At 43.9% G+C, this 25,787-nt stretch overlaps 1 protein-coding gene across 1 annotated transcript in view; it reads right to left on the reverse strand.

Moving 5' to 3' along the window:
• The window catches only part of CIST1 (colon, intestine and stomach enriched 1), a 211,569-nt gene extending 207,244 nt beyond the window's left edge, over positions 1 to 4,325 (reverse strand). The window contains exon 1 of the mRNA XM_075850052.1: positions 4,241 to 4,325. Coding sequence (XP_075706167.1) covers positions 4,241 to 4,301 — 61 coding nt within the window. The 5' untranslated portion in view covers positions 4,302 to 4,325. The remainder of the gene's footprint in view (positions 1 to 4,240) is intronic.
• Positions 4,326 to 25,787: the final 21,462 nt, after the last annotated feature.

A 25,787-nucleotide genomic window follows, 5' to 3' on the forward strand; every position in this document is an offset into this window, starting at 1 on the left:
ACGTTCCTGGATCCTCATGTCGACCCGGGTTGCCAACAGGATAAGAGCATCCAGGGTGGCTGGAAGATCGCCAGCTGTTAGCTTGTCTTTGAGGTCCGTGGACAGTCACTGCCAAAAGGTCGCCAGCATGGCCTCATAGTTCCACACCAGCTCCACCGCCAGTGTACAGGAGGAGATGGCATACTCTCCTACCGTCAACTCCCCTTGCTTGAGGGTTAGCAGGGTGGCAGCTGCACAGGATGTTCAACCCGGCTTCTCGAACACAGTACGGAAAGTCTCTAAAAACAATCCTAGATCCGAGAATTCTGGGCCCTTCCATTCCAAGATGGGGTTCGCCCAAGCCAGGGCCTTGCCAGCGAGAAGATAAATGCTACCTTAGCCTCATTAGAGGGGAAGAGATGAGCACATAGTCTAAAGTGAATAGTACACTGATTAATAAAACCTCTACAGGCCCTAGGATCTCCATCATAGCGAGGTGGCATAGGTAGCGAAACTGTAGATCCAGAACAGGCAGTGGGAATAACCAGTAGTGGAACAGCAGCAGCATCCAGATGAGGAGCAGGAGGATGATCGAAATGGGTGATGATCAAATTTACTGCCAGTAGAAGCTGATCCTGGTGTGCACGCAGGTCATGCATGTCCATTTACATCATTTGAAATGCCGTCTTAGGTTGACCAGCGTGTTCCATGGCCTGAGCATACTGTCATGATCTAGGGGTTAGTGGATCCACTAGTCCGCCCCACCGTAGCGGAGTGACAGCTGGTCAATTAATAGTCTATATATAAAGTATATGCAAAAGTCTTTAGCACTAGAGTACCTGTAAGAGTCCAGACAGTAGCAGAGGCTTTAGCTCGGATGGAGCTTTACATGGCGAATGATACCAGACGTGGCAGATGACACCAGACGTGACAAATTATACCAGATGTGGCAGATGATACCAGACGCGGCACATGATACACTCAACTAAAGGCTTAGGCACAGAAAACAACACAGCAACAGGATACAGGAAGCAGGATACGGGAACACTGGGAGCAGGATACAACTAAGGGACCGTTTGCAATATGAACATGGGTAGACAACAACTACGTTCAGGCAATGAGTGGAAGGGTGGAGCCCTTTTTATAGTCCAGGTTGATTTGGGGATTGGTTAGGGAACGTTAGTATGCGCGCTGGCCCTTTAAGGCCAGGGACGAGCGTGCTCGCACACCTTAGAAGTCAGTCCAGGACAGGACAGGACAGCACAGGCGCGCGAGATTGCATCTCCGAGGAGGGAGACACTGGTAGGAGGCCAGGAGTCTGCAGTCGCAGCTGTACGACGGGGGTGGACGGTGACCGCATTCGTTACAGCGATGATACCCCCTTGTCCTGGTTACAGGCCTAGGTGTAAAAAGATCATTAGAAAGATCTCTGTACTGTCCATGTAATGTCTGGGTAGGGAGACGGACAGGTGAGCCCTGATCTACCCGCCACTCAGTCCCTGCCTACTTGCACAGTCCGTCCTAGGCGACGGCGTACAACTAGGCGACGATCCCTACGCTCACTGTGTGAACGACAAACAAAACAGACAAGGGAACACAGAAGCAAGGGAAGAGGGGCAGTTGCCCACGGGAACACCGTGAGCAACAGAGTAGTGAACGAGCCGAGTCAAACCTGGAGAGTACGCGGTAACAAAAGCAGAACAGGAGAATAGTCCGTCAAGCAGGGTCAATATGAAGCAGAGGTCAATGGTATTAGCAGGAACAGCAGAGCCAGGAAACACAAGAATCACAGGCAAAGGACAGACAGCAAATGAAGGTATAAATAGACCAAGGGCGGGAGCTAGAACCGTCTGGCCAGGCTGTGATAGGTTCTCCCACTCCTCAGTATACCAGCCTGAGTGGTAGCAGATCGAGTCACTCTATCAGACCTAGGGACAGATACAGACTGATTAACCACGGGCGTCGACACAGAAGCTGTGTCTGGCAGATCATTTACAGTCCAATTATATATTTGTGTAGATCACCATTAAGCCGTCTTTTTTCAAAACAGAATAGCCCCAAGTTTGATAACCTTTCTTGGTAAGGCAATCCACCCATTCCCTTATTTATCTTGGTCGCCCTTCTTTGCTCCAGTTCTAGTTCAACCATGTCTTTCTTATACACAGATGCCCAATATTCCATGTGTAGTCTGACTTTGTATAGAGGCAAAAATATATTCTTGTCATGAGCATCTATGCCTCTTTTCATGAATCCCATGATTTTATTTGCCTTGGCAGCAGCTGCCTGGCACTGGTTGCTAAAGTTAAATTTAGCGTCCACAAATTTCCCCTATTCTTTTTTTAGTTGCAGTTTTATCAAGTAGCACATCTTATATGAGCACTATTGTACAATAGAATAGTGATAGACATCAATACTATGTGCATGCAGCAAACCTCATTTCTCATATATGTGCCTTAATATATGATCTGTGTTCTTTGGCAAAAGAGCCGAATTTATAATGCAGAAAAGTGTGACCAAAAAGTGCAATAATTGCATTAGAAGGAACAGCGTTTGTTCCAAATAACATATGTATAAGGATTTTTCCTGTCAAAAAAGCAATGATTTTTGTTTGCATCCGTCAAAGGCTGGGTTCACACTACCTGTTTTCAGAAGTAAACGAGGCGTATTATGCCTGATTTTACGTCTGAAAATAGGGCTCCAATACGTCGGCAAACATCTGCCCATTCATTTGAATGGGTTTGCCGACGTACTGTGCCGACGACCTGTCATTTACGCGTCGTCGTTTGACAGCTGTCAAACGACGACGCGTAAAATGACTGCCTCGTCAAAGAAGTGCAGGACACTTCTTTGAAACGTAATTTGAGCCGTTTTTCATTGAATTCAATGAAGAACAGCTCAAATGATCGGCCGTCAAAGACGCCTCGCAAAATGCGAGGAGGAGCATTTACGTCTGAAAGGGCGCAGCTGTTTTCTCCTGAAAACAGTCTGTCTTTTCAGACGTAAAAGCCAGTTCTCGTGTGCACATACCCTAAGGGATCTAAGCTTTCCAGTGTCATTCATATCATGGCTTAAAAAAGTTATTGTTTTGGAGCGTAAGCCATATTCACCATTAGGACAGGGCTGCAGCTAGACTTTTGGTAGAGCTACTGATTGATTTTAACTATTAGGGTATGTTCACACGCACTGTTTTCAGACGTAATTCGGGCGTTTTACGCCTCGAATTACGCTTGAAAAAACGGCTCCATTACGCCTACAAACATCTGCCCATTGCTTTCAATGGGTTTTACGATGTTCTGTTCCCACGAGGTGTTATTTTACGCGTCGCTGTCAAAAGACGGCGCGTAAAAAGACGCGTCAAAGAAGTGCATGTCACTTCTTGGGACGTTTTTGGAGCCGTTTTTCCACTGACTCCATTGAAAAACAGCTCCAATAACGTCCGTAAAATACACCACGAAAAACGCGAGTAGTTACAAAAACGTCTGAAAATGTCTGTGAGCAAACCCTTAAGCTGCAGATGCAGTCCAAATGAATACAATGAGTTGCACGCAATCTTGTTTAATGCAGCTAAAATCAATCAGTAGCGCTACAAAAAGTCAAGGTGTAGTCCTGGCCTTATGCTTATGCCTTGTTGGAGATATGGCACACGCTGCAGTGCCCATTCAAACTTGCATTTCTTTCAGGTATAACAGTACTGGTAAATCTGCCCCAAAGCATTTTCTTATGGTCTAATATGTAGTATATAAAATAAACTACAATATAAAACGCTGCAATAATCCTGTGGTATTACAGTGGAACAATGTTTGTGTATTAGCTGCCATAAAGTTTGCCATCTGGAGTGAGAAGTTCTTATTCAAAGTGAAACAATATTTACACTTGTTATCTTTGAGGAGTGCGTAGCGTATCAACTGGGTCCCAACCCTGACTCGCCTTAGAGCTATATCATAGCAGAATTGTACAAAATCTTGTGCTAGTAGTTGTAAAAACTTGCCTATTTTGTGCTTTGTTATATCTATGTTAAGACCTGACTCTTGTAGACAATTCATTTAAGTGACGTGCATATTTTTTATGATAATCATTGCTAGGAAAATAACATTGCTACAGTTAGTTAATTAATAACAAGAAAAACAAAATGTATTTACGGAAAAAACTTAGCATGGAACTATATTCTGCCAAAATGTACAACAAACAAAGACAAACTCATAACCCAAACTTTTCTATCATTTGCAAAAAACACTTTACAGATGCAAGAGATCATTTTTACCTTTATGGATACTCAGCAAGAGCAGAAGCAGCAGCAAGGGGACACAGCGAGACTCAGCCATGATAAAGACAGGTTATAGTCTGGCAGTTGTTTGACAAATACTTTCAGACACGTCTGTGTATCCTAGTGGCAAGGAAGTGAACAGGTGTAACCTGATCATAGGTAAAGCCTACTCTTAACTCTTTGTTAAAGCAATGTTTGGATTCAACATATAGCCAACAGAGGGCTAAACACATCTAGACATACGTGGAAGTGTGCAGCAGGAATGGAGACTACATTATTTGAATTATTATCCATATTTAATTATTATCCATACCACTCTTTCACGTCCCTGTCATTTGAGTTGCATAAACTATCATTATACACTAGGTCCACACATAGCGATAATGCGGAAGATTTTCCCATGTGGATTTGCACACGGAAAAGCAATAAAGTTTGTTCGATGCGTGTGACATCTGTATTATGGATCTGTATTTGTAGCTAAAACATTGGGAAAATACTTATAACAACACATTTACAAAATACTGAAACACCACAAAGCTCAGCCGTCACCAAGGGTTTTTGTGTTTGCCTTCTCATATAACATTAACATAACTTTTTTATTTTTAAGACTACATAGCTATTTGAGGCCTTATTTTTTGTGGGACAATTTATATATTTTAAGGTACTACTTTCTGGTACATATATGGTAGCGTTTAATTAACCCCTTACCGCACCAGGACACACCGGTACATCCTGTATTGCTGTGCTTTAAGGCACCGGGACATACCGGTGCATCCTGGCTAAAAGCTGTCATCCTGTCAAAGGACAGGGTGACAGAACTGTGCCGTCAACTGTTTATGACAGTTGTTCGGCACAGTAAGACGGCAGGGGACCAATCACTGCGGTCTCCTGCCAGCGATCACTGTGATTGGTCAGTCACAGCAGACTGCCCAATTACAGCTCCATGAGGTGGTGTATTATACACCCCGCTGTAACGGCCAGGACCGGAGCTAGGCTGATTAACTCCTTAGATACAGCGATTGCTGCATCGAAGTGTCTTCTAGCCTGTCGGCAACAAGGATCGTTGGCGCAGGTGTCAGCTGTTTGTCACAGCTGACATCGTGCTCTAATGGCCAGAACCGGAGCTAGGCTCCGATCCGGCCGATTAACCCCTTAGATGCAGCTATCACTGCATCTAAGTGATTAGAACGCACCCTATGGTTACTAATGGCAACAATCGGCACCCGCGGGGGTTCCGATGGTTGCTATGGCAACCATAGACTAACAATCACTTCCTAGTACGGAAACCTGTTAGGCCCTGCCGGGAGACGAAGCCTAATAGGCTTGCTGTCATTGAATAGCTGACAGCTCTAATTCACTGCACTATGTAGGTAGTGCAGTGTATTAGAATAGCGATCAGGGCTTCATGCCTTCAAGTTCCCTAGTAGGACAAAAAAAAAGTTTAAACAAGTTAATAAAAATGTTGTAAAAAAGTAAAAAATAATAAGTTTCATGTTAAAAAATACTATAACTTTTTTCCTATAATAAGTCTTTTATTTTGGGGAAAAAATGAAATACATTAAAAAAAGTACACATATGTGGTATCCCCGCGTCCGTAATGACCCGAACTATAAAAATATCACGCTATTTTATCCGCACGGTGAACACCGTAAATTTTTTTTAATAAAAAACTATTCCAGAATCGCTGTTTGTTAGTCACTACCCTTCGCAAAACAGAATAAAAAAAGGGATCTAAAAGTGGCATGTACCCCAAAATTATACCATTAAAAATTGCAGCCGGTCCCGCAAAAAACAAGACCTCCCACAGCTTTTTGGACAGAAAAATAAAAAAGTTATGGCTCTCAGAATATGGTGACACAAAAAATTAATTATTTGAAACAAAAGTGATTTCATTGCGCAGATGCTGCAAAACATAAGAGAAACTATATACATTCGGTATCGCCATAATCGTACCGACCCGCAGAATAACGTAAAATTGTCATTCATAGCGCATGGTGAACGCCGTTAAAAAAAAAGAATAAAATACATCAGAAGTGCTGGTTTTTGGTCACCTTGCTTGCCAAAAAAAATTAAATAAAACGTGATAAAAAAATCGCATGTACCACAAAATGGTACCAATGAAATCTACAGATGGTACCGCAACAAATAAGCCCTCACACAGCTCCAGTGGAGAAAAAATAAAGAAGTTCTGGCTCTCAGAATATGGCGACGCAAAATCTGCAGAGTATCCAAAAGTGGATAACATCTGGCACCATTTATCAATGCAACACTGGCCACAGATCTAAGAAATATTATTTATTTACCCCATTATTATACCCTCTTATTATGCCCTGATGTACTCGCACAGATTACATATGCCCCCACATTATAAACTGAAATACCAGCAAAACCCCAAACAAATCTACCACAAAGCAAAATCTGCGCTCCAAAAGAAAAATGGCTCTCCCTCCCTTCTGAGCCTTGCAGCGTGCCCAAACAGCAGTTTAAGTCCACATATATGGCATCGCCCAACCCCGGGAGAACCCGCTTAACAGTTTGAGGTATTTGTCTTCAGTGGCACAAACTGGGTACAACATATTGTGCACTAAAATGGCACATAACTGTGGAAATTTGCAATTTTCCCTTTACACCATCCACTGAGCACTCATTTCTAATAGAAAAACAAAACCTGTGTGGTCAAAATGCTCACTACACCCCTTAATAAAATGCCTTCAGGGGTGCAGTTTCAAAAATGGGGGTCACTACTTGGGGGTTTGTTTTACTATTTGACCCCAGAGCCCTGCCATTGTAGACTAATGCTGCGAAAATCACCAAAATAGGCCTCACATGTGCCCAGTGGCGTAACTACCGCCGTAGCAGTCGTAGCGGCTGCTACGGGGCCCGCGGCATGAGGGGGCCCGTGTCGCCCGCCAGCACGGACCCCCACCAAGGCCGGAGGCTCCGCTAGCAGCCGCTATGGCTGCTACAGCGGGACGCCACTGAACACTATGGCAGAGCAGGGAGGTATCTCCCCGCTCTGCCATTAAACAAAAGACATGTATCCCCTATCCACAGGATAGGGGATACATGTGTGATCGCTGGCAGCGATAGGGAGAACGGGGGACTGAAAGTCCCCTGAAGTTCTCCATCACAAACCTCGGACTTGACCAGCGCTCCTTTCATTTTTATTGAGCTGTGCAGACGCCGGAAGTCAGTGGTTAGTCATGGAGAACTTGGGGGACTTTCAGTCCCCCATTCTCCTTATCGCTGCCAGTGATCATACATGTATCCCCTATCCTGTGGAGAGGGGATACATGTCTTTTGTAGGACACACTGTAGGTCGCATTTTTTTGGGAGGGGGGACGCTGTATGGCGTTCCCTACAGGGGGGGGCTGTATGGCATTCTCTACAGGGGGGGGTTGTATGGCGTTCCCTACAGGGGGGGGGGGCTGTATGGCGTTCCCTACAGGGGGGTGCTGTATGGTGTTCTCTACAGGGGTGGGCTGTATGGCGTTCTCTACAGCGGGGGCTGTATGGCGTTCTCTACAGGGGGGGCTGTATGGCGTTAGCGCCATACAGCCCCCTCTGTAGATAACACCATACAGCCCCCCTGTAGAGAACGCCATACAGCCCCCCTGTAGAGAACGCCATACAGTCCCCTCTGTAGATAACGCCATACAGCCCCCTCTGTAGATAATGCCATACAGCCCCCACTGTAGAGAACGCCATACAGCCCCCCCTGTAGGGAACGCCATACAGCCCCCCCTGTAGGGAACGCCATACAGCCCCCCTGTAGGGAACGCCATACAGCCCCCTCTGTAGATAACGCCATACAGCCCCCTCTGTAGATAACGCCATACAGCCCCCTCTGTAGATAACGCCATACAGCCCCCTCTGTAGATAACGCCATACAGCCCCCTGTAGATAACGCCATACAGCCCCCCTGTAGATAACGCCATACAGCCCCCACTGTAGAGAACGCCATACAGCCCCCCCTGTAGAGAACGCCATACAGCCCCCTCTGTAGATAACGCCATACAGCCCCCACTGTAGAGAACGCCATACAGCCCCTCTGTAGATAACGCCATACAGCCCCCCCTGTAGATAACGCCATACAGCCCCCCTGTAGATAACGCCATACAGCCCCCACTGTAGAGAACGCCATACAGCCCCCCCTGTAGAGAACGCCATACAGCCCCCTCTGTAGATAACGCCATACAGCCCCCTCTGTAGATAACGCCATACAGCCCCCATTGTAGAGAACGCCATACAGCCCCTCTGTAGATAACTCCATACAGCCCCCTGTAGATAACGCCATACAGCCCCCCTGTAGATAACGCCATACAGCCCCCTCTGTAGATAACGCCATACAGCCCCCCCTGTAGATAACGCCATACAGCCCCCCCTGTAGATAACGCCATATAGCCCTCCTGTAGATAACGCCATACAGCCCCCCTGTAGATAACGCCATACAGCCCCCCCTGTAGATAGCGCCATACATCCCCCCGTAGAGAACGCCCTAGGGCCAGATATTTCTAAAAACGGCAGAATCAGGGAAATAAATATTGAGTTGCGTTTCTCTCGTAAAACCTTCTGTGTTACAGAAAAAACTGTATTACAAATGAATTTCGTAAAAAAAAAAATGAAATTTGTAAATTTCACCTTTATTTTGCTTTATTTCCAGTGAAACACCTAAAGAGTTAAAATAATTTCTGAATGCTGTTTTGAATACTTTGAGGGGTGCAGTTTTTAAAATGGGGTGATTTATGTGGACTTTCTAATATATAAGGCCCTCAAAACCACTTCAGAACTGAACTGGTCCCTGAAAAAACAGCCTTTTGAAATTTTCTTGAAAATGTGAGAAATTGCAGCTAAAGTTCTAAGCCTTGTAAGGTCCTAGAAAAATAAAAGGACATTCAAAAAACGATGCAAACATAAAGTAGGCATATGGGAAATGTAAACTAGTAACTATTTTGTGTGGTATTACAATCTGCTTTTCAAGCAGATACATAAAAATTTTGAAAAATGTAGATTTTTGGAAATTTTCTCAAAATTGTGGTGTTTTTTACAAATAAATATTCAATTTAACGACCAAATTTTTTCAGTATCATAAAGTACAACATGTCATGAGAAAACAATCTCAGAATCGCTTGGATAGGTAAAAGCATTCCGGAGTTATTACCTCATAAAGTAACACGTCAGATTTGCAAAAATCGCCTGTGTCCACAAGGCCAAAACAAGCTTAGACACTAAGGGGTTAATATAAATTTTTCTATAATGGCACATAAAAGAGTACAGTACATTAAAAAAAAAGCAACTCTGCCATTGTTTTGCGTGCTTTTACCGCAATCACCGTTAATGTTAATACATACTTCCCAATCGTCCCGGATTCAGCGGGATAGTCCCGGATTTTGGGCGATGTCCCTCTGTCCCAGGCGGCCGGTGGTATCTCCCGGACTCCCAGTGTCAACTGTATTTGCGTCCTCAGAACACAGATACAGTTGAACCCAATGGTGACGCAGGGAACCGTCAGCTCCCTGCTTCACCATTAGTACAGAGGACTCCCCAGGCTCAGAGCTACTTAAGGCCGGATTCACACGAGCGTGTGCGTTTTGCGCACGCAAAAAACGCTGCGTTTTGCGTGCGCAAAAGGTACTTAACAGCTCCTTGTGTCTGCCCCGAATGATGCGCGGCTGCGTGATTTTCGCGCAGCCACCATCATTATGACACTCCGTTTGGATGTTTGTAAACAGAAAAGCACGTGGTGCTTTTCTGTTTTCATTCATAGTTTGACAGCTGTTGCGCGAATCACGCTCGTCCCACGGAAGTGCTTCCGTGTGGTGCGCAAGATTTTCAAGCACCCATTGACTTCAATGGGTGCGTGATGCACGAAATACGCACAAAGAATGGACATGTCGTGACTTTTTCGCAGCGGACTCACGCTGCGTAAAAATCACGCAACTGTCTGCACGGCCCCATAGACTAATATAGGTCCGTGCTACGCGCGTGAAAATCACGCGCGTTGCACGGACATATATCCCGTTCGTCTGAATAAGCCCTCAAAGTGTAACTAAACGTTCCACAAACTTCTGACATGTCATAGTGACATGTCAGAAGTTTTGATTGGTGGGGGTCCGAGCACTGAGACCCCCATGAATCGCTAAAACGAAGTGACAGAAGCCCTCGTGTGAGCGCTTAACTGTTGCATTTCTGTTCGGCTTTTTCCGGAAATCAATGTATCGGGTTTAATATAATGTCTATGAGTCCGTACTCCGCTACATCGGCTTTCCGGAAAAAGCCGAACAGAAATGAAACAGCTGAGCGCTCACAAGTGTGCTTCTGCCGCTTCGATTTAGCGATTAGTGGGGGTCTCAGTGCTCAGACCCCCACCAATCAAAACTTCTGACATGTTACTATGACATGTCAGAAGTTTGTAGAATGTTTAGATCACTGTCAAGGGCCGCATCGGCTGTCCCTCTTTGCGATACTTGAAAGTTGGGAGATATGGTTAATAGAGGCCATGACTTTTTCTTACATAAGAATTGTACAGGTCATTACAAGGATGGAGATGGCTAATATGTATATGTTACCTGTTTATTGACTTTTATTAAATAAAATGTTTTTATTTAAAAAATGTTGGTCTTTTTGTGTTGCAATATAAGTTTTTAGAATGGTTTATTTATATATATATATATATATATATATATATATATATATATATATACATACACACACTGGCGTAGCTATAGGGGTCGCAGCGGTCGCAAACCGGGCCCCGAAGCCAGGGGCCCCCCCGCACACAGCCCCCCGCACCACATCAATAAAAAGTTACTATAGTAACTCGGGCCGCGGGCCCCTGTTACTATAGTAACAGACTGTACTTACCTTCCTGGTTCCAGATCGCAGCGGAGGTCCTGACGTCAAGCGCTGTGCGCAGCGCATGACGTCACAGCGCTATGCGCCACGCACAACATCGAGAGGACAGGACCTCCGCCGCGTCTGAAGAGGAAGGTAGGATTAGTTGCCCTGACTAGTAAAGCTGACTAGCGGGGTCCGACTCCCGGGACCTGCCAATCAGCTGTTTTGAAGGGGCCGCAGCACTCGTACGAGAGCTGCTTCCCCTTCATTCCGGTCACTTCATTCCGATCACACTGTGAATCGGTGTCGGCGATTCACAGTGTGAGCGAGTAGTGAAATGAAGGGGAAGCAGCTCTCGTACGAGTGCTGCGGCCCCTTCAAAACAGCTGATTGGCGGGTCCCGGGAGACGGACCCCGACACATCAGCTATTGGTGGTCTATGCTGAGGATAGGCCATCAATGTTTAGGGACTGCACAACCCATTTAAGCCTACGATGTTGCAGGCTTAGAGGGCCCATTAGACAGGATCACAGATTGTGTGATGCTGTCTGCTGGGCCCTGTATCTAATCCAATCACATGGTAGGCTTAGATACATGGCCCAAGTGTGATCCTGTCTGATGGGCCCTGTATATAAGCCTACCACACTGTAGGCTTAGATACAGGGTCCCAGCACACAGTAATCTTATACTGTATAAGATTACTGTCTGCTGGACCCTGTATCTAAGCCTACCTTGTGGAAGGCTTAGATACAGGGTCCCACAGACAGTATCACACATGGGCCCGTGTATCTAAGCCTAATATGTGTTACTAATCGTTTTTTTTGTGTGTCTTCTTACAGGTGGACTACGTCGGATTTATTATTAATAAAATGGTTAATGAGGGTTGTGTGTTTTTTTTTTTATTTCAATAAAATATTTTTTCTATGTCTTTGTGTTTTTTTTTAAACTATATTACTACCGCCTTAGTAATGGCCGCCGGCTGATTGACAGCATCCATTGCTAAGGCGGGGCTTAGTGTTAGCCGGTGCAGAGGCTAACACTAACCCCCTTTATTACCCCGGTACCACCGCCACCAGGGGTGCTGGGAAGAGCCGGATACCATCCAGTACATGACCATCTGTAGTGATGGTCGGACACTGGGGCGGCCGCAGGCTGGTATTATCAGGAGGGGAAAGGCCAAAAACAGTGGCCCTTCCCACCCTGGTAATGCTAGGCTGCTGCTGCTTTATTGTATCTGGCTGGTTATAAAAAATGGGGGGGACCCCACGTCATTTAAAAAAATACAAATTAAAAATAACTGGAAAGAACGATGTCGGGCCCCCCCCTCAATTTTCATAAACAGCCAGATACAACACAGCAGCAGCAGGCAGCATTACCAGGGTGGTAGGTGCCACTGGTTTTGGCCTTCCCCAGCCTAATACTACCAGCCTGCGGCCGCCCCGGTGCCTGTCCGTCACTACAGATGGTCGGGTACTGGTTCGTACCCGGCTCTTCCCAGTACCCCTGGTGGCGGTGGGTACCGGGATAATAATGGGGGTTTGTGTTAGGCTCTGCACCTGCTAACATTAAGCCCCGCCTTAGTAATGGAGGTTGTCAATCAGCCGGCGGCCATTACTAAGGTGGTGATAATAAAGTTTAAAAAGATACAAGCACATAGAAAAAATATTTTATTGAAATAAAAAAACACAACCCCCATTAACCATTTTATTGAGAATAAAAAAACGCCGTCATTGAGGTCCTTGTATCCGAAGTCCAACAACCGAACCTGTAAAAAAACACAAACACACAAAAATAATCAGTAACACATAAAGAAGCAAAATTATTATTCTTACCTTTCCTGGGTCCAGCGCTGGAGCCACAATGTCAGCGAGCTGAGTCCTGTATCTAATCCAATCATGTGTGATACTGTCTGCTGGGCCCTATATCTAATCCAATCATGTGTGATACTGTCTGCTGAGCCACTGTATCTAATCCTATCATGTGTGATACTGTCTGCTGGGCCCTATCTCTAATCCTATCATGTGTAATAATGTCTGCTGAGTCATTGTATCTAATCCTATCATGTGTGATACTGTCTGCTGAGTCATTGTATCTAATCCTATCATGTGTGATACTGTCTGCTGAGCTGTGTATCTGATCCTATCATGTGTGACACTGTCTGCTGGGCCACTGCATCTAATCCTATCATGTGTGATACTGTCTGCTCAGCCACTGTATCTAATCCTATCATGTGTGATACTGTCTGCTGAGTCAATGTATCTAATCCTATCCATAGTTTATAGGGTCATAGTGCTATAGATATGCTATGCTGTCTCCTATACACACATTTTTTTTGGGCGGACACATATGTATTGGGACTATTTCCCCTGACATTTTAAGCACTTAGTGACGCCCGTGGCTGCTACTGCTGCATTGTTGGGTCACTTAGGAGACCCAGCGATGCAGCTGAAAGCCATGAGAAGTTTGCGGGGGGGGGGGGCCCAATAAGAACTATTGCATCGGGGCCCATGAGCCTTTAGCTACGCCCCTGTATATGTACCAAAAATAGAGCCCAGAAGCAGCACTCAATAGCAAAAAAAATGAATTTATTCACCCAACACAGCAACGTTTCACTTCCTCCATGGAAGCATTTTCAAGCTTGATGAATAAATTCATTTTTTTTGCTATTGAGTGCTGCTTCTGGGCTCTATTTTTGGTATATTCATGGGGAGTACGTCACTCCTTGATATCTGAAGCCAGCACCAGCCGTTTTTGGTTTTTCACACTGTGCTGCTCCTACTATTTGCTTGATTATATATATATATATATATATATATATATATATATATATATATATATATAGATAGATAGATATAGTCCTATTAGGCGACTTTAAATTTTAAAAAAATTAAATCCATAATGCACTGTCATATGTCCATATTACAGAACATTGCTGCCTGAGCATTTTAAATATAGGTATACCTATGGTAGGGCCTTTATTAGGCTGTTAGTATTTGTCAGTCCGAACCACAAAGAGTACTGATTACAGTGCTTTAGGGTTAAATGGTGAGGAATGGAGTTTTTGCCCATCCTGGCCTTTAGGGTAGGAACACACACAGCGTAAACACTGCGTATTTTCCGCAACGGATTAATTGCGGAAAATCCGCAGCGTATTACAGTAGCAGCAGTGTGGTTCAGATTTCAACAAATCTCGTCCCCACACTGCGGAAAGATGCCGGGGTTTTCCCATTGAATTCAATGGGTTGCTTAAACCTGCAACAAAGTGGTGTGTGTTGCGACATTTGCCGCAAAAATCACAAGTAAGAAAAAATAAAATAAAGTTATACTTACCCAGAGTTCCCTGCTTCTTCTTCAGTCCGGCCTCCTGGTATGACGTTTCATCCCGTGACTGCTGCAGCGGTCACATAACCTGCAACGTCAACCCAGGAGGCCGGACTACGCACAGAGAAGAGGGAAAGGGTTAAGGTATGTTCACACGCAAATGCAAAATATGTCTGAAATTACAGAGCTGTTTTCAGACGAAAACAGCTCCTGAATTTCAGACGTTTTTGCAAGTACTCGCGCTTTTCACTGTGTCCATTACGGACGTAATTGGAGCTGTTTTTCAATGGAGTCAATTAAAAACGACTCCAAAAACGTCCAAAAAAGTGACATGCACATCTTTGACGTGGCCGTCTTTTTACGCGCCGTCTTTTGGGCGGCAATGGGCAGATGTTTGCAGGCGTAATGGAGCCGTCTTTTCAGGCGTAATTCGAGGCGTAAAACGCCCAAATGACGTCTGAAAATAGGCCGTGTGAACATACCCTAAGTATGAACTTTTGTTTATTTTTCCGGCGCTGCTTTACGCAGCAGAAATTCCCCCGGAAAAACGCACTACAATGTGATGTGATTTTACGGACGCCATTCCCTGCAGTGTTCAGGGTGGATACGCTGCGCAGCTTGACGGAGCGGATCAGCCCTGACACACTGTGTGTGTGTTCATACCCTTACTGTGAGTGTGTGGCTGTCCTTCACAGCAAAACTCCTACTGGTGATCATAAGGGCACAGCTGTTTTGCCGTAAAAATCACAATAATGCACATGTACGGCATGTTAGCAGTGGGAATTTTCTACCGCCGATGATGTATATGTACCTGAGTCTGCAGGGCATGTTAGCAGTGGGAATTTTCTACCGCTGATGATGTATATGTACCTGAGTCTGCAGGGAAAGGGTTAGGGTATGTTCACATGGAGTGTTTTCGGTCATCTTTCCGGCCGTAAATGGCCCGAAAAACGGCCGAAAAATCGGAAGCAGAATGCTTCCAAACATCTGCCCATTGTTTTCAATGGGAAAACGGCGTTCTGTTCCGATGGGGCGTTTTTTACGCGGGCTTACTGTTAACCAGTAAAAACGCTAGCATCAACCTCCCATTATTACCCCGGTACCCAATGCCGCCAGGGGTACCGGGAAGAGCCGGGTACGATCCAATACCTGAACATCTAAAGATCTAAAGTGACGGCCGGGCACTGTCATCCCTTCAGATGGTCGGGTCCTGGATCGTACCCGGATCTTCTTGGTACCGCTGATAGCGGTGGGTACTGGGGTAATAATGGGAGGTTGGTGCTAGCCTTTTTACTGCCCCAGCCTTAGTAATGGATGCTGTCAGACAGCGGCTATTACGAAGACGGTAATAAAGTATAATAAAAAAAACATAAACATTTTTTTTAAATTGAAATAAACATTTCCTCACATAACCCTCTGACCATTTTATTAAAAAAAAAATGTAGATCATCGAAGTAATCCAACGAATCCAAGACATTGTATAAATGGTCCAGCGGAACCAGCAAAACAAAACATAACCAGTATGAAAAAAAAAAATACTTATATTCACCTACTGCAGTCTTCTGTCTTCTTTCTTCTCCCCTGCGCTGCAATAGAAACTAGAGGTCAATGAACTGTAGTTCTTATTGTGGCACACAGGAAATAGAGATCCGGCAGAAATATTAATCGTTATTAATAATTCTGACGCATCTGGGAGGTCCTGTGCACCAGAAAATGCCTATGCTACACCTTCCTAAACCATATGCAGCGATTGTGAGAAAGGCCTTGGTTGGGCCGTAACGTTGAAAAATTGTATTATCGCTTGCGTTGAAAAAAATTACTCTATGTCATTAATTTTGGAATTAAAAATAATTTCTTGAAAATCAAACAGTTCAAGTGTTCCTGAAGTGCTTTTGATTTAGGTTTTTATATATATGATGCCACAAAGCCACCATGTATATGATGCCACATAGCCCCCTGTATATGATGCCACACACCTCCCTGTATATGATGCCACACACCTCCCTGTATATGGTGCCATACACCTCCGTGTATATGATGCCACACAGCCCCCTGTATATGATGCCACACAGCCTCCCTGTATATGATGCCACACAGCCTCCCTGTATATGATGCCACACACCTCCCTGTATATGATGCCACACACCTCCCTGTATATGATGCCACACACCTCCCTGTATATGATGCCACACTGCCCTCCTCGATTTGATGCCACACATGACGTCATCGCGCCGCCTTTGCAGATCCCCTGAGACTAGCGACCCCCTGTAGAACCCGTGAGACTAGCGACCACACCAGAAGAAGACATCGCTGCATCGGTGAGTGTCTGCATCGGTGAGTATGTCATCGCGCCGCCGATAGCCAGCAAGGGAACTAGTAGTTCCCTTGCAAATCCCCATGTCACAGATCCGTTTTTAACGGTTGTTACATGTATTGACAGCCGTTAAAAACTGATCTATTGACTTCTATGGGGGCTGTCAGGCCGTTAAAACGGCCAAAAATAGGACGTGTCTTATTTTTTGATGGCCATTATTCACAGGCTTTTAAAAAACGGCCGTGTAAATACACCCATAGAACACCATTGTTCTGAAAATGACCTGTCGTGTGAATAAGGCCTTATGGGTGTGGGGCAGAAGGAGGTGGCAATTCAAATGAATTGACAGTGACCTGCATTCACAGCAGGCAGGGCCTGGCAATTCATTTCAATTGACGGACAACTACAGTTCAAAGCTAGAACGGCTCCAGCAGGAGATAGGAAAGTAGGAATGGTAGCCGACCCTATGCCCTGGGTGCGCCATATAGCACGTGTGTATGTGTCATGCAGAAACATATACACAGGTGCTAATAAAGATGGCTGCCCCATCTTTATTAGTACAAACATATGAATAAATACAGTTACATTATGGAATAAAATAGTTAGAAAAAATAGGCTCATAATTAAAACACATAAAAAAATAACTTTCCTTTAAAGTGTAATTAAACTGTAAAAAAAACCTTTGATATGCCATAGTAAAATGTCAGAAGTTTTGATCATTGGGGGTCTGAGCACTTAGCACCCCCTGATCGCTAAAACGAAACACACGGATCCGTGTAAACTACGTTCGTGTGCATAGGGCCATAGAAATGAATGGATTCGCAATTTATCCGCAAATATGCGTATCAATTATGGTCGCAAATAAACGGTTGTGTGCGTGAGGCCTTACTGTACATACATACACACAAGTATAAACATACAGTACATACATTACGTCCTCACATATATATATATATATATATATATATATATATATATATATACATACACACATACATTACACATACAGTACACACTACACATTCACATTACATTACCTTTCGTGCAGGATGCTGCCTATATGGATCGGTGAGTCCATGGCAGGATTTCCCCTCAGCCTCTACATGCCGGCAGCAGTGCAGTGCAGACACGCTGTGCGCCACCCTCCGTCCCGACACTGAGCAGGCTCATGTTATCATCTTACAATAGGGACAGAAGAGTGGAGAGCAGGGGGGGAAGTCGGGGGGGGGGGGGCTATTAAGGTGGCACATGAGAAATGTTCTCTTAAGGAGGCAGCACATCTTGCGGCTGCTGAAAAGTGGTGGAAACATGGGCCAGCAGCTCTGTAATGCCGCCCCCTCTGAGACTCTGCAGTGTGCCGCCTGAAGCCAGAGGCTCAACTCGCCTCATGGTAGGTACGGCCCTGTATGCACTCCTTACCCAGGCGTGGTTTGGACGACAGGAGGCGCATATTCAACTATTGGCTCATAAGGGCTTTACCCGGATGTATGATTTAAATCTTGATGGTGACGTGGAGCAACACATGGAAACTGGATCATTTACAATTAATGAGACATTGTAAGGAAGACCAGAAACATCTGGGCTCAGAATCCGGAAATTATTTGCAGTCTTTTTTTATGAGCCCTGAGGGAGCAGTGCCCTGGTAGAAGGACTCTATCCGCTAGAGATGCTATGTGTCCAGTTTGATTTTTTGTGTATACATCCAGATTTGCAGTTAGTTTACAATGTTTTCGTTTTGCTTGGTTAGTGTAGGGACTCCCAAAACAATGAGGAACCTTGACGCGGGTTGCGAGCTTTCATATTTAGGTCAAAATTCTTAACGTGTTTTTGCTTGCACTTTATACAAGCTGTATTTCAAACATTTTTAGTTGTATTTCAAACATTGTAATATTTTGACCTAGATATCAACTAATAACTTATTTTTATCTACTAGGTAAGTATATTTTTTATTTTTAATAACTATCTTCAAAAATGAAAGTGTTAGGCTGGGTTCACACGACCTATTTTCAGACGTATACGAGGCGTTTTTTGCCTCGTTTTACGTCTGAAAATACGTCTCAAATACGTTGTCAAACATCTGGCCATTACTTTCTATGGGTATAACGCTGTATTGTTCCCACGACGCGTAATTTTACGCGTCGTACGGCAATTACGACGCGTAAAATTACGCCTCGTAAAAAGAAGTGCAGGACACTTCTTTGGACGTTTTTGGAGCTGTTTTCTCATAGACTCCAATGAAAACAGCTCCAAAAACAGACGTAAAAAACGCTGCGAAAACGGCGCGAAAAATGCCGCGAAAAATGCGAGTTGCTCAAAAAACGTCTGAAAATCAGGGGCTGTTTTCCCTTGAAAACAGCTCTGTATTTTCAGACGTTTTTGGTCATTACGTGTGCACATACCCTTATAGTGTGGCTTTTCTTTTTTCTTTTTTTATTCACTTCCAACACAAATGGCTGATTCCCCATAGGCTGGCCTTCACATAGCCGCTGTGCAGTAAATAGCACCATGGTCATGCCACTTGTAGTGTATGCCCAATGTGTAGATAAAGTGTGGTCCCTTTGCAGGATTCAGATTATGTTTATTTGAAAAATCAAGTGTCAATTCATTAATTCAGCATGAAATAATTTTGCATTTAAACAGTCGTTTGAACTATGTACCACCATTTTAAACCATTTTGACAACAGCGCCAAACAACATGCTGATTGGCCTTTTAATGTGTACACAATGAAATAAAGGTCTATAGTACATCTACATGTGATGTGCTACAGACAATAACCACAATAGTTCCATGATTTCTCCATAAATCGAGGCAAAATTCTTGCCCAACCACCACCCGATGCCATTCTTGAAAAAAGCAACACAATTATTTGGATCTCAACATAAATTTATCCCCAAAAATGTTTTTCATGAAAAAGTGCAAAACTGCAGCACAAAAATTTAGCTGTACATAAACAAAATATATACACATTTAAACAAAAATTTAGATCAGTAGAGGATGGTGGCCTCCAATAAAATTAAAATAGCTGCCTCAGTTCTGAAGGAACCTGTGGAATGAGGCACAAATACGGAGCAATAGTACGGGTAAAAGTGTCCACCTCATCCTCTGGTATGCTTCTATTTAGGTACTCCAATACCTGGAGTTAACCTGGCTCACAGCAGAGGGTTGCACTCTTTTTCTCTTGCTGGCAGTCCGTGAAGGCGCAGTATTTTCGGCTGAGGGAGGGCATTAGACACTGTGGCCAGATGGATTGGTTGGAACATCCTGAATTGGTTGTTATTAGGCTGAGTTATCCGGAGTGCCCACCTCCAACTCTTAACTCTCCTCCTCCTCATCCTCCTCTAGAGCTATTGAAAAAAAAAAGAATTATATTTGCACTATATTACACGTTTTTAAAACAAATATATATATATTTTTATTTTTGATACTTACGGCCCAAGTTCTAAAACTCGTCGCAGTAAACCAAGCTGCTTGGTGAACAGATAAGGTCTTTTTTTTTTGGACAATGCAGAACCACTTTTCCCTGTCATCTCACGTCTATATTGGTCCCTACTGCTTCACCAGCGTACCTTCAGATAATCCACTGTTGCAAAAAATATATATATTTATAGTTATCTAATGGGTAAGGGGCTATTATATGGTAAAACCTGCTCACAAGGCCAACATGTCATGAATGCATTAGAGGGGTAATTTTTACGGTGACACCAGCTCTATCAGGGGACCAGGGGCAAATGGCATAAAGGACTGAAATATTTGTTACCGCTAATACTTGTTCTACCAGGGCCACATGACAGGAATGTATAAAGGGTGCATCTTTATAAAATATTGTAAAGATAGCGGCACCACTATCGTTGCACTTACCAATTTTAGATTTTTTTGCAGGGCTCGCACTGGACCACTGCTGCAGGAACATGCCTTTTGCTATGGGCTCCCATAATGCATCTTTCTTGATGCGGTCATGATATGCATCCACCCTGGTATCCCATAACTCTGGCCACTGCAGCACCAAAGTTATGAGTTTTTCCACATCAATGGAACTTGGCATGGCTTTTTAACAACGCAATCTGGATGGTACAATCTGCCTCCAACTTCTCCACTAGCTTGTCCATGCTGGTCTGCAAGAATTATTAATATTTTTTATTTCTAATTTCCTTAGCATCAGTGCATGAAAAACACACAGCACACAAATGTCATCCGTGTGCTGTCCTTTTTTTCACGCAACCATTGACTTCAATGGGCGAGTCCGATCCGTAAACACGGATAACACCGATGTGTGAATAGCTTCATTAGATTGCATGAGTCCAGTGGCGTAACTACCGCGGTAGAAGCCACTATCTATAGGGGAGCACTATCTATAGGGGAGCTATTTTTTAGGGCACTTTCTATAGGGATATGCTATATGAGGGACACTATATACAGGGGTGGGTTACCTGTGGGGCACTAGTAACAGGGTCGCTATATGTAGGGCACTGTCTACAGAGGTGGGCTATACGTGGAGCACTACCTATAGGGGAAGCTATATGTAGGGCAGCACGGTGGCTATGGGGGCACCATCTACAGGGGGCATGGTGTGTGTGTGTGACAGTGTACTATTATAATCAGGGACACAGTGTATGACGCTATTATAGTTAGAAGTGCAAGAGGTGTTGAGAATTTTAACTTTGTTTACAGGTGCAGAAATGTTTTAAAAGTGAGAAGCTGAAGACATCTGAGCGGAAAACTGCAGAAATGGGTCATGACAGGTTGAAATCCATCATAGAGGTCTGGACAAGAAAAGAACTAGAATCTGAGACGTCACCGGTGAGTCACTTAATGTAAATGTTTATTCTGCCTCTAATCAGTATTGTAGTCACTGTATGATCTGCAGCGAGATGATGGGTGGTATGATTATGATATGATTTTTTTTTTGTTAAACAGCATCTCCCAGCATATCCTCACCATTGTTCGGGCCATGCTGGGAGCTGTAGTTTTACACCGTTCAAACCTATACAGCAGGGGTGGCACTAAATTGAGCTGTATTTGTTCTGGTGCTGTATATATGTACTGATCTTGGCTCTGATGCTGTATGTAAGTACTGAGCTTGGTTCTGGTACTGTATATACATATGAGATTGGTTTTGGTGCTGTGTATATATGTAATGAGTTTTGTTGTGGTGCTGTATATATGTACTGAGCTTGGTTCTGGGGATGTATTTAAGTACTGAGGTTGGTTCTGGTGCTGTATTTAAGTACTGAGCTTGGTTCTGGTACTGTATATACGTATGAGATTGGTTTTGGTGCTGTGTATATATGTAATGAGTTTTTTTGTGGTGCTGTATATATGTACTGAGCTTGGTTCTGGGGATGTATTTAAGTACTGAGGTTGGTTCTGGTGCTGTATTTATGTACTGAGGTTTGTTCTGGTGCTGTATATATGTATGGGCTTTGTTCTAGTGCTGTATTTATGTACTGAGCTTGATTCTAGTGCTGTATATATGTACTGAGCTTTGTTCTGGTGCTGTATATATGTACTTAGCTTGGTTCTAGTGCTGTATTTATGTACTAATCTTGGTTGTGGTACTGTATTTATGTACTGAGCTTGGTTATGGTACTGTATATATGTCAGATTTTGGTTCTGGATCTGTAGTTATATAGGATATATTTATAATAACAAAATTGCAGGGCAGATGGAATTGTTCTCAATTCATTGTATATTTAATGGGAATCAGTCAGGTAGCTTTAACCCCTTGAACCGCCACCATGCGGTAATACATGACCTGACAATATTTCCAAACATTAACTTGTATGTTTTTTTCAGATGCAGCAAAATTCTTAAAATCCACTTTTAAAACGACACACACTATATGCTAATTACTCATTAGAGGGTCACATAGTCCTGACTCCAAACCCAACTTTCCATGTTTGAGTGACATCTCCCTGGCTGATACAACTTTCTCGAATGCGCCATTGCCTTGTACACAAGGGGGGGGGCTGTGTGGCACTATACATAAAGGGGGAGCTGTGTGGCACTATACACAAGGGGGAGCTGCGTGGCACTATACACAAGGGGGAGCTGTATGGCACTATTTACAATTGGGAGGGCTGTGGCTCTATCTACACGGGGCTGAGTGTGGTGAAATCTACAGGGGTCTGTTTGTGACACTTTCTACTAAGGGGGGGCTGTGCTGCACTTTCTACTAAGGGGGGCTATGTGGCACTATATACAAGGGAGGCGGGCTGTGTGGCACTATATACAGTGGGAGCTGTATAGCGCTACATACAGTGGGGGCTTTATGGCAAACTCTACAGGGGGCTGTATGGCACTATCTACAAGGGGGAGGTGGGGGCACTATCTACAAATGGGGTGTGACACTGTCTATAGGCGGGGCTATATAGCACTGTCTACAGGGGGGCTGTATGGCACATTCTAGATGGGGCACTATTTATAAGGGGGGCTGCTTGCGGCACCCGGGGGGGAGGGCCCGGTCAAGAGTTTGCTATGGGGCCCAGTCTTTCCTAGTTACGTCCCTGCATGAGTCAATGTGCTGTCTGTTGTTAAAACGAACAGCGCACGGACGCGGAACACGCTTCTGTGAATGAGCCCTTAAAATCCTCAGTGATGGCATGCATTTTTTGCTGACATGCATTTGTCTTATAACACAAATTGGGACACATATGTGGATATAGTCCACATATGTCCGCATGATATGTTAAGTCAGGGTACAGCATCAGGCTCTTGTCCAATATATATGTGTTAGCCAAAGAGAACAATAGTTCTACTTTTCAATCTTGGAAGAGTGAGCAGGATTGACTTGCATGTGCCAAGAGGTGTCAGCTTGTGCTAGAAAAGTTAATATGTGTAACAAACAAAGGAACATGAGTCACAAACTAGAGAGGTGCAGCCAAAGTGCTCTGTAGGGCAGTTTTCTTGCAATGATAACACCTTTAAAATGTTAGCTAAGCTTGTGATTCCAATAATAATGATATTTATGAATGACTCAGGACCAGGTTATTTAGAGGCTTCAGCGCGTGTTAGTTAACGACTACAATTTTTTTATTAGGCTAACAACGTGATTTTTGCACTGTTTATTCGTAAACAATGCAGAAACTTTTTTCATAATTTTCATGCACAATTTTTGCTTTTTTAGAATTTTTAGGCTTGTAGTTAGAAAATAATAGTAAAAATACATGATTTTTTTTACTCTCTAAGGGCCTGTTCACATCAGTGTTGGCTTTCCGTTGAGGGGTTCCGTCTGAGGTTTCCGTCGTAGAACCCCTCAACGGAAAGTCAAACGGAAACCTTAGCTTCTGTTTGCATCACCATTAATATCAATGGTGACGGAAACATTGCTAATGGTGACGGAAACATTGCTAATGGTGACGGAAACATTGCTAATGGTTTCCGTTTGTCACCATTCCGGCAGGTTTCAGTTTTTTCGACGGAATCAATAGCGCAGGCGACAGTGCTATTGATTCCGTCACAAAAACGGAAACCTGCCGGAATGGTGACAAACGGAAACCATTAGCAATGTTTCCGTCACCATTAGCAATGTTTCCGTCACCATTGATATCAATGGTGATGCAAACAGAAGCGAAGGTTTCCATTTGACTTTCCGTTGAGGGGTTCACCCGACAGAAACCTCAGACCGAACCCCTGAACGGAAAGCGAACGCTGATGTGAACAGGCCCTTCACTCTTTTTTTTTTCTAGTAATAATAGTGATATCCTAAAATAAACATTTTATTTGTGTTAGTCATTGTCTACTGTAAATTTTGATATAGTATATGTCTATTTCAGAGTAATTAGGTGAGGGCTAGCGCTACGACAATAATTGGCGGGGGAAATTTATTTTATTGGGTGCATATTTTATGTGTATTTTTTATTTCATTTATTTTTGCTTTTTTTTTACATAATTATGGTCTATTGCTCAGATAAAACCTTTGTGAACCTTATTATAATTTTTTTTTACACTATCATTTTCCACTATAACTGTGGCTACATAGCAGTTACAGGGCATATCAGCCCTGTAAAGGTATGTTCACATGCACTGTTTTCAGACGTAATTCGGGCATTTTACGCCTCAAATTACGCCTGAAAAAACGGCTCCATTACACCTACACACATCTGCCCATTGGTTTCAATGGGTTTTACGATGTTCTGTTCCCACGAGGTGTAATTTTACGTGTCGCTGTCAAAAGTCAGCGCATAAAAAAACGCCCGCGTCAAACAAGTGCATGTCACTTCTTGGGACGTTTTTGGAGCCGTTTTTCATTGACTCCATTGAAAAACAGCTCCAATAACGACCATAAAATACGCAGCGAAAAACGCTTTATTTTGCTACTGCGTGTGAACTTACCCTTAGGGTATGTTCACATGGGCTATTTTCTGCCGTTTTTCGGGCCGGAAATGGGAAAAAAATCTGAAGCAGAATGGGAAATACGGCATTCTGTTCGACTGGCCGCTTTTTTATGCGGACATTTGAAAAACAGCCGCGTGAAAAAAAACACCCGCGAAAAAGAAGTGCATTTCACTTGAGCCGTTTTTGGATCCGTTTTTCATTGACTCTACAGAAAAGCAGCTCCAAAAACGGCCATAAAAAACGCAGCGAAAAACGTGAGTGGCTTAAAAAACTTCTGAAAATCAGGAGCTGTTTCCCACAATAGCCAGGTGGGTTTGGCCGGCTGCGATTCTCAATGGGTGGAGCGAGCAGAGAGCCTCTGACGCTGACCGATCAGCGTGAGGCTGTCTCCTTTAGACATCTCTAGACCAGCGTCATCGCGTGAGTCTCACGTAGAATGATTGTGATCAGTGCTCGCTGTAACAAAGATGCGATTGTGTTCAAATATACCCCTGTCATGCACACAAGCATACTTATAATTTCAATGAACACGCCCACATCGCAGTACGCACCAATCGCATCTTTGTTACAGCGAGCACCAATCACAATCATTGTACATGCATGAACACGCCCACATCGAAGTACGCACCAATCGCATCTTTGTTACAGCGAGCACCAATCACAATCATTCTACGTGCCCTTCGATACGAAGCAGTACCGGAAGTGACCAGAAAGAATGATGAGCTAGAACCGCAAAA

The sequence above is a fragment of the Rhinoderma darwinii genome, chromosome 1 (assembly GCF_050947455.1).
Source record: "Rhinoderma darwinii isolate aRhiDar2 chromosome 1, aRhiDar2.hap1, whole genome shotgun sequence".
In the NCBI taxonomy this organism is placed as follows: Eukaryota; Metazoa; Chordata; class Amphibia; order Anura; family Rhinodermatidae; genus Rhinoderma; species Rhinoderma darwinii.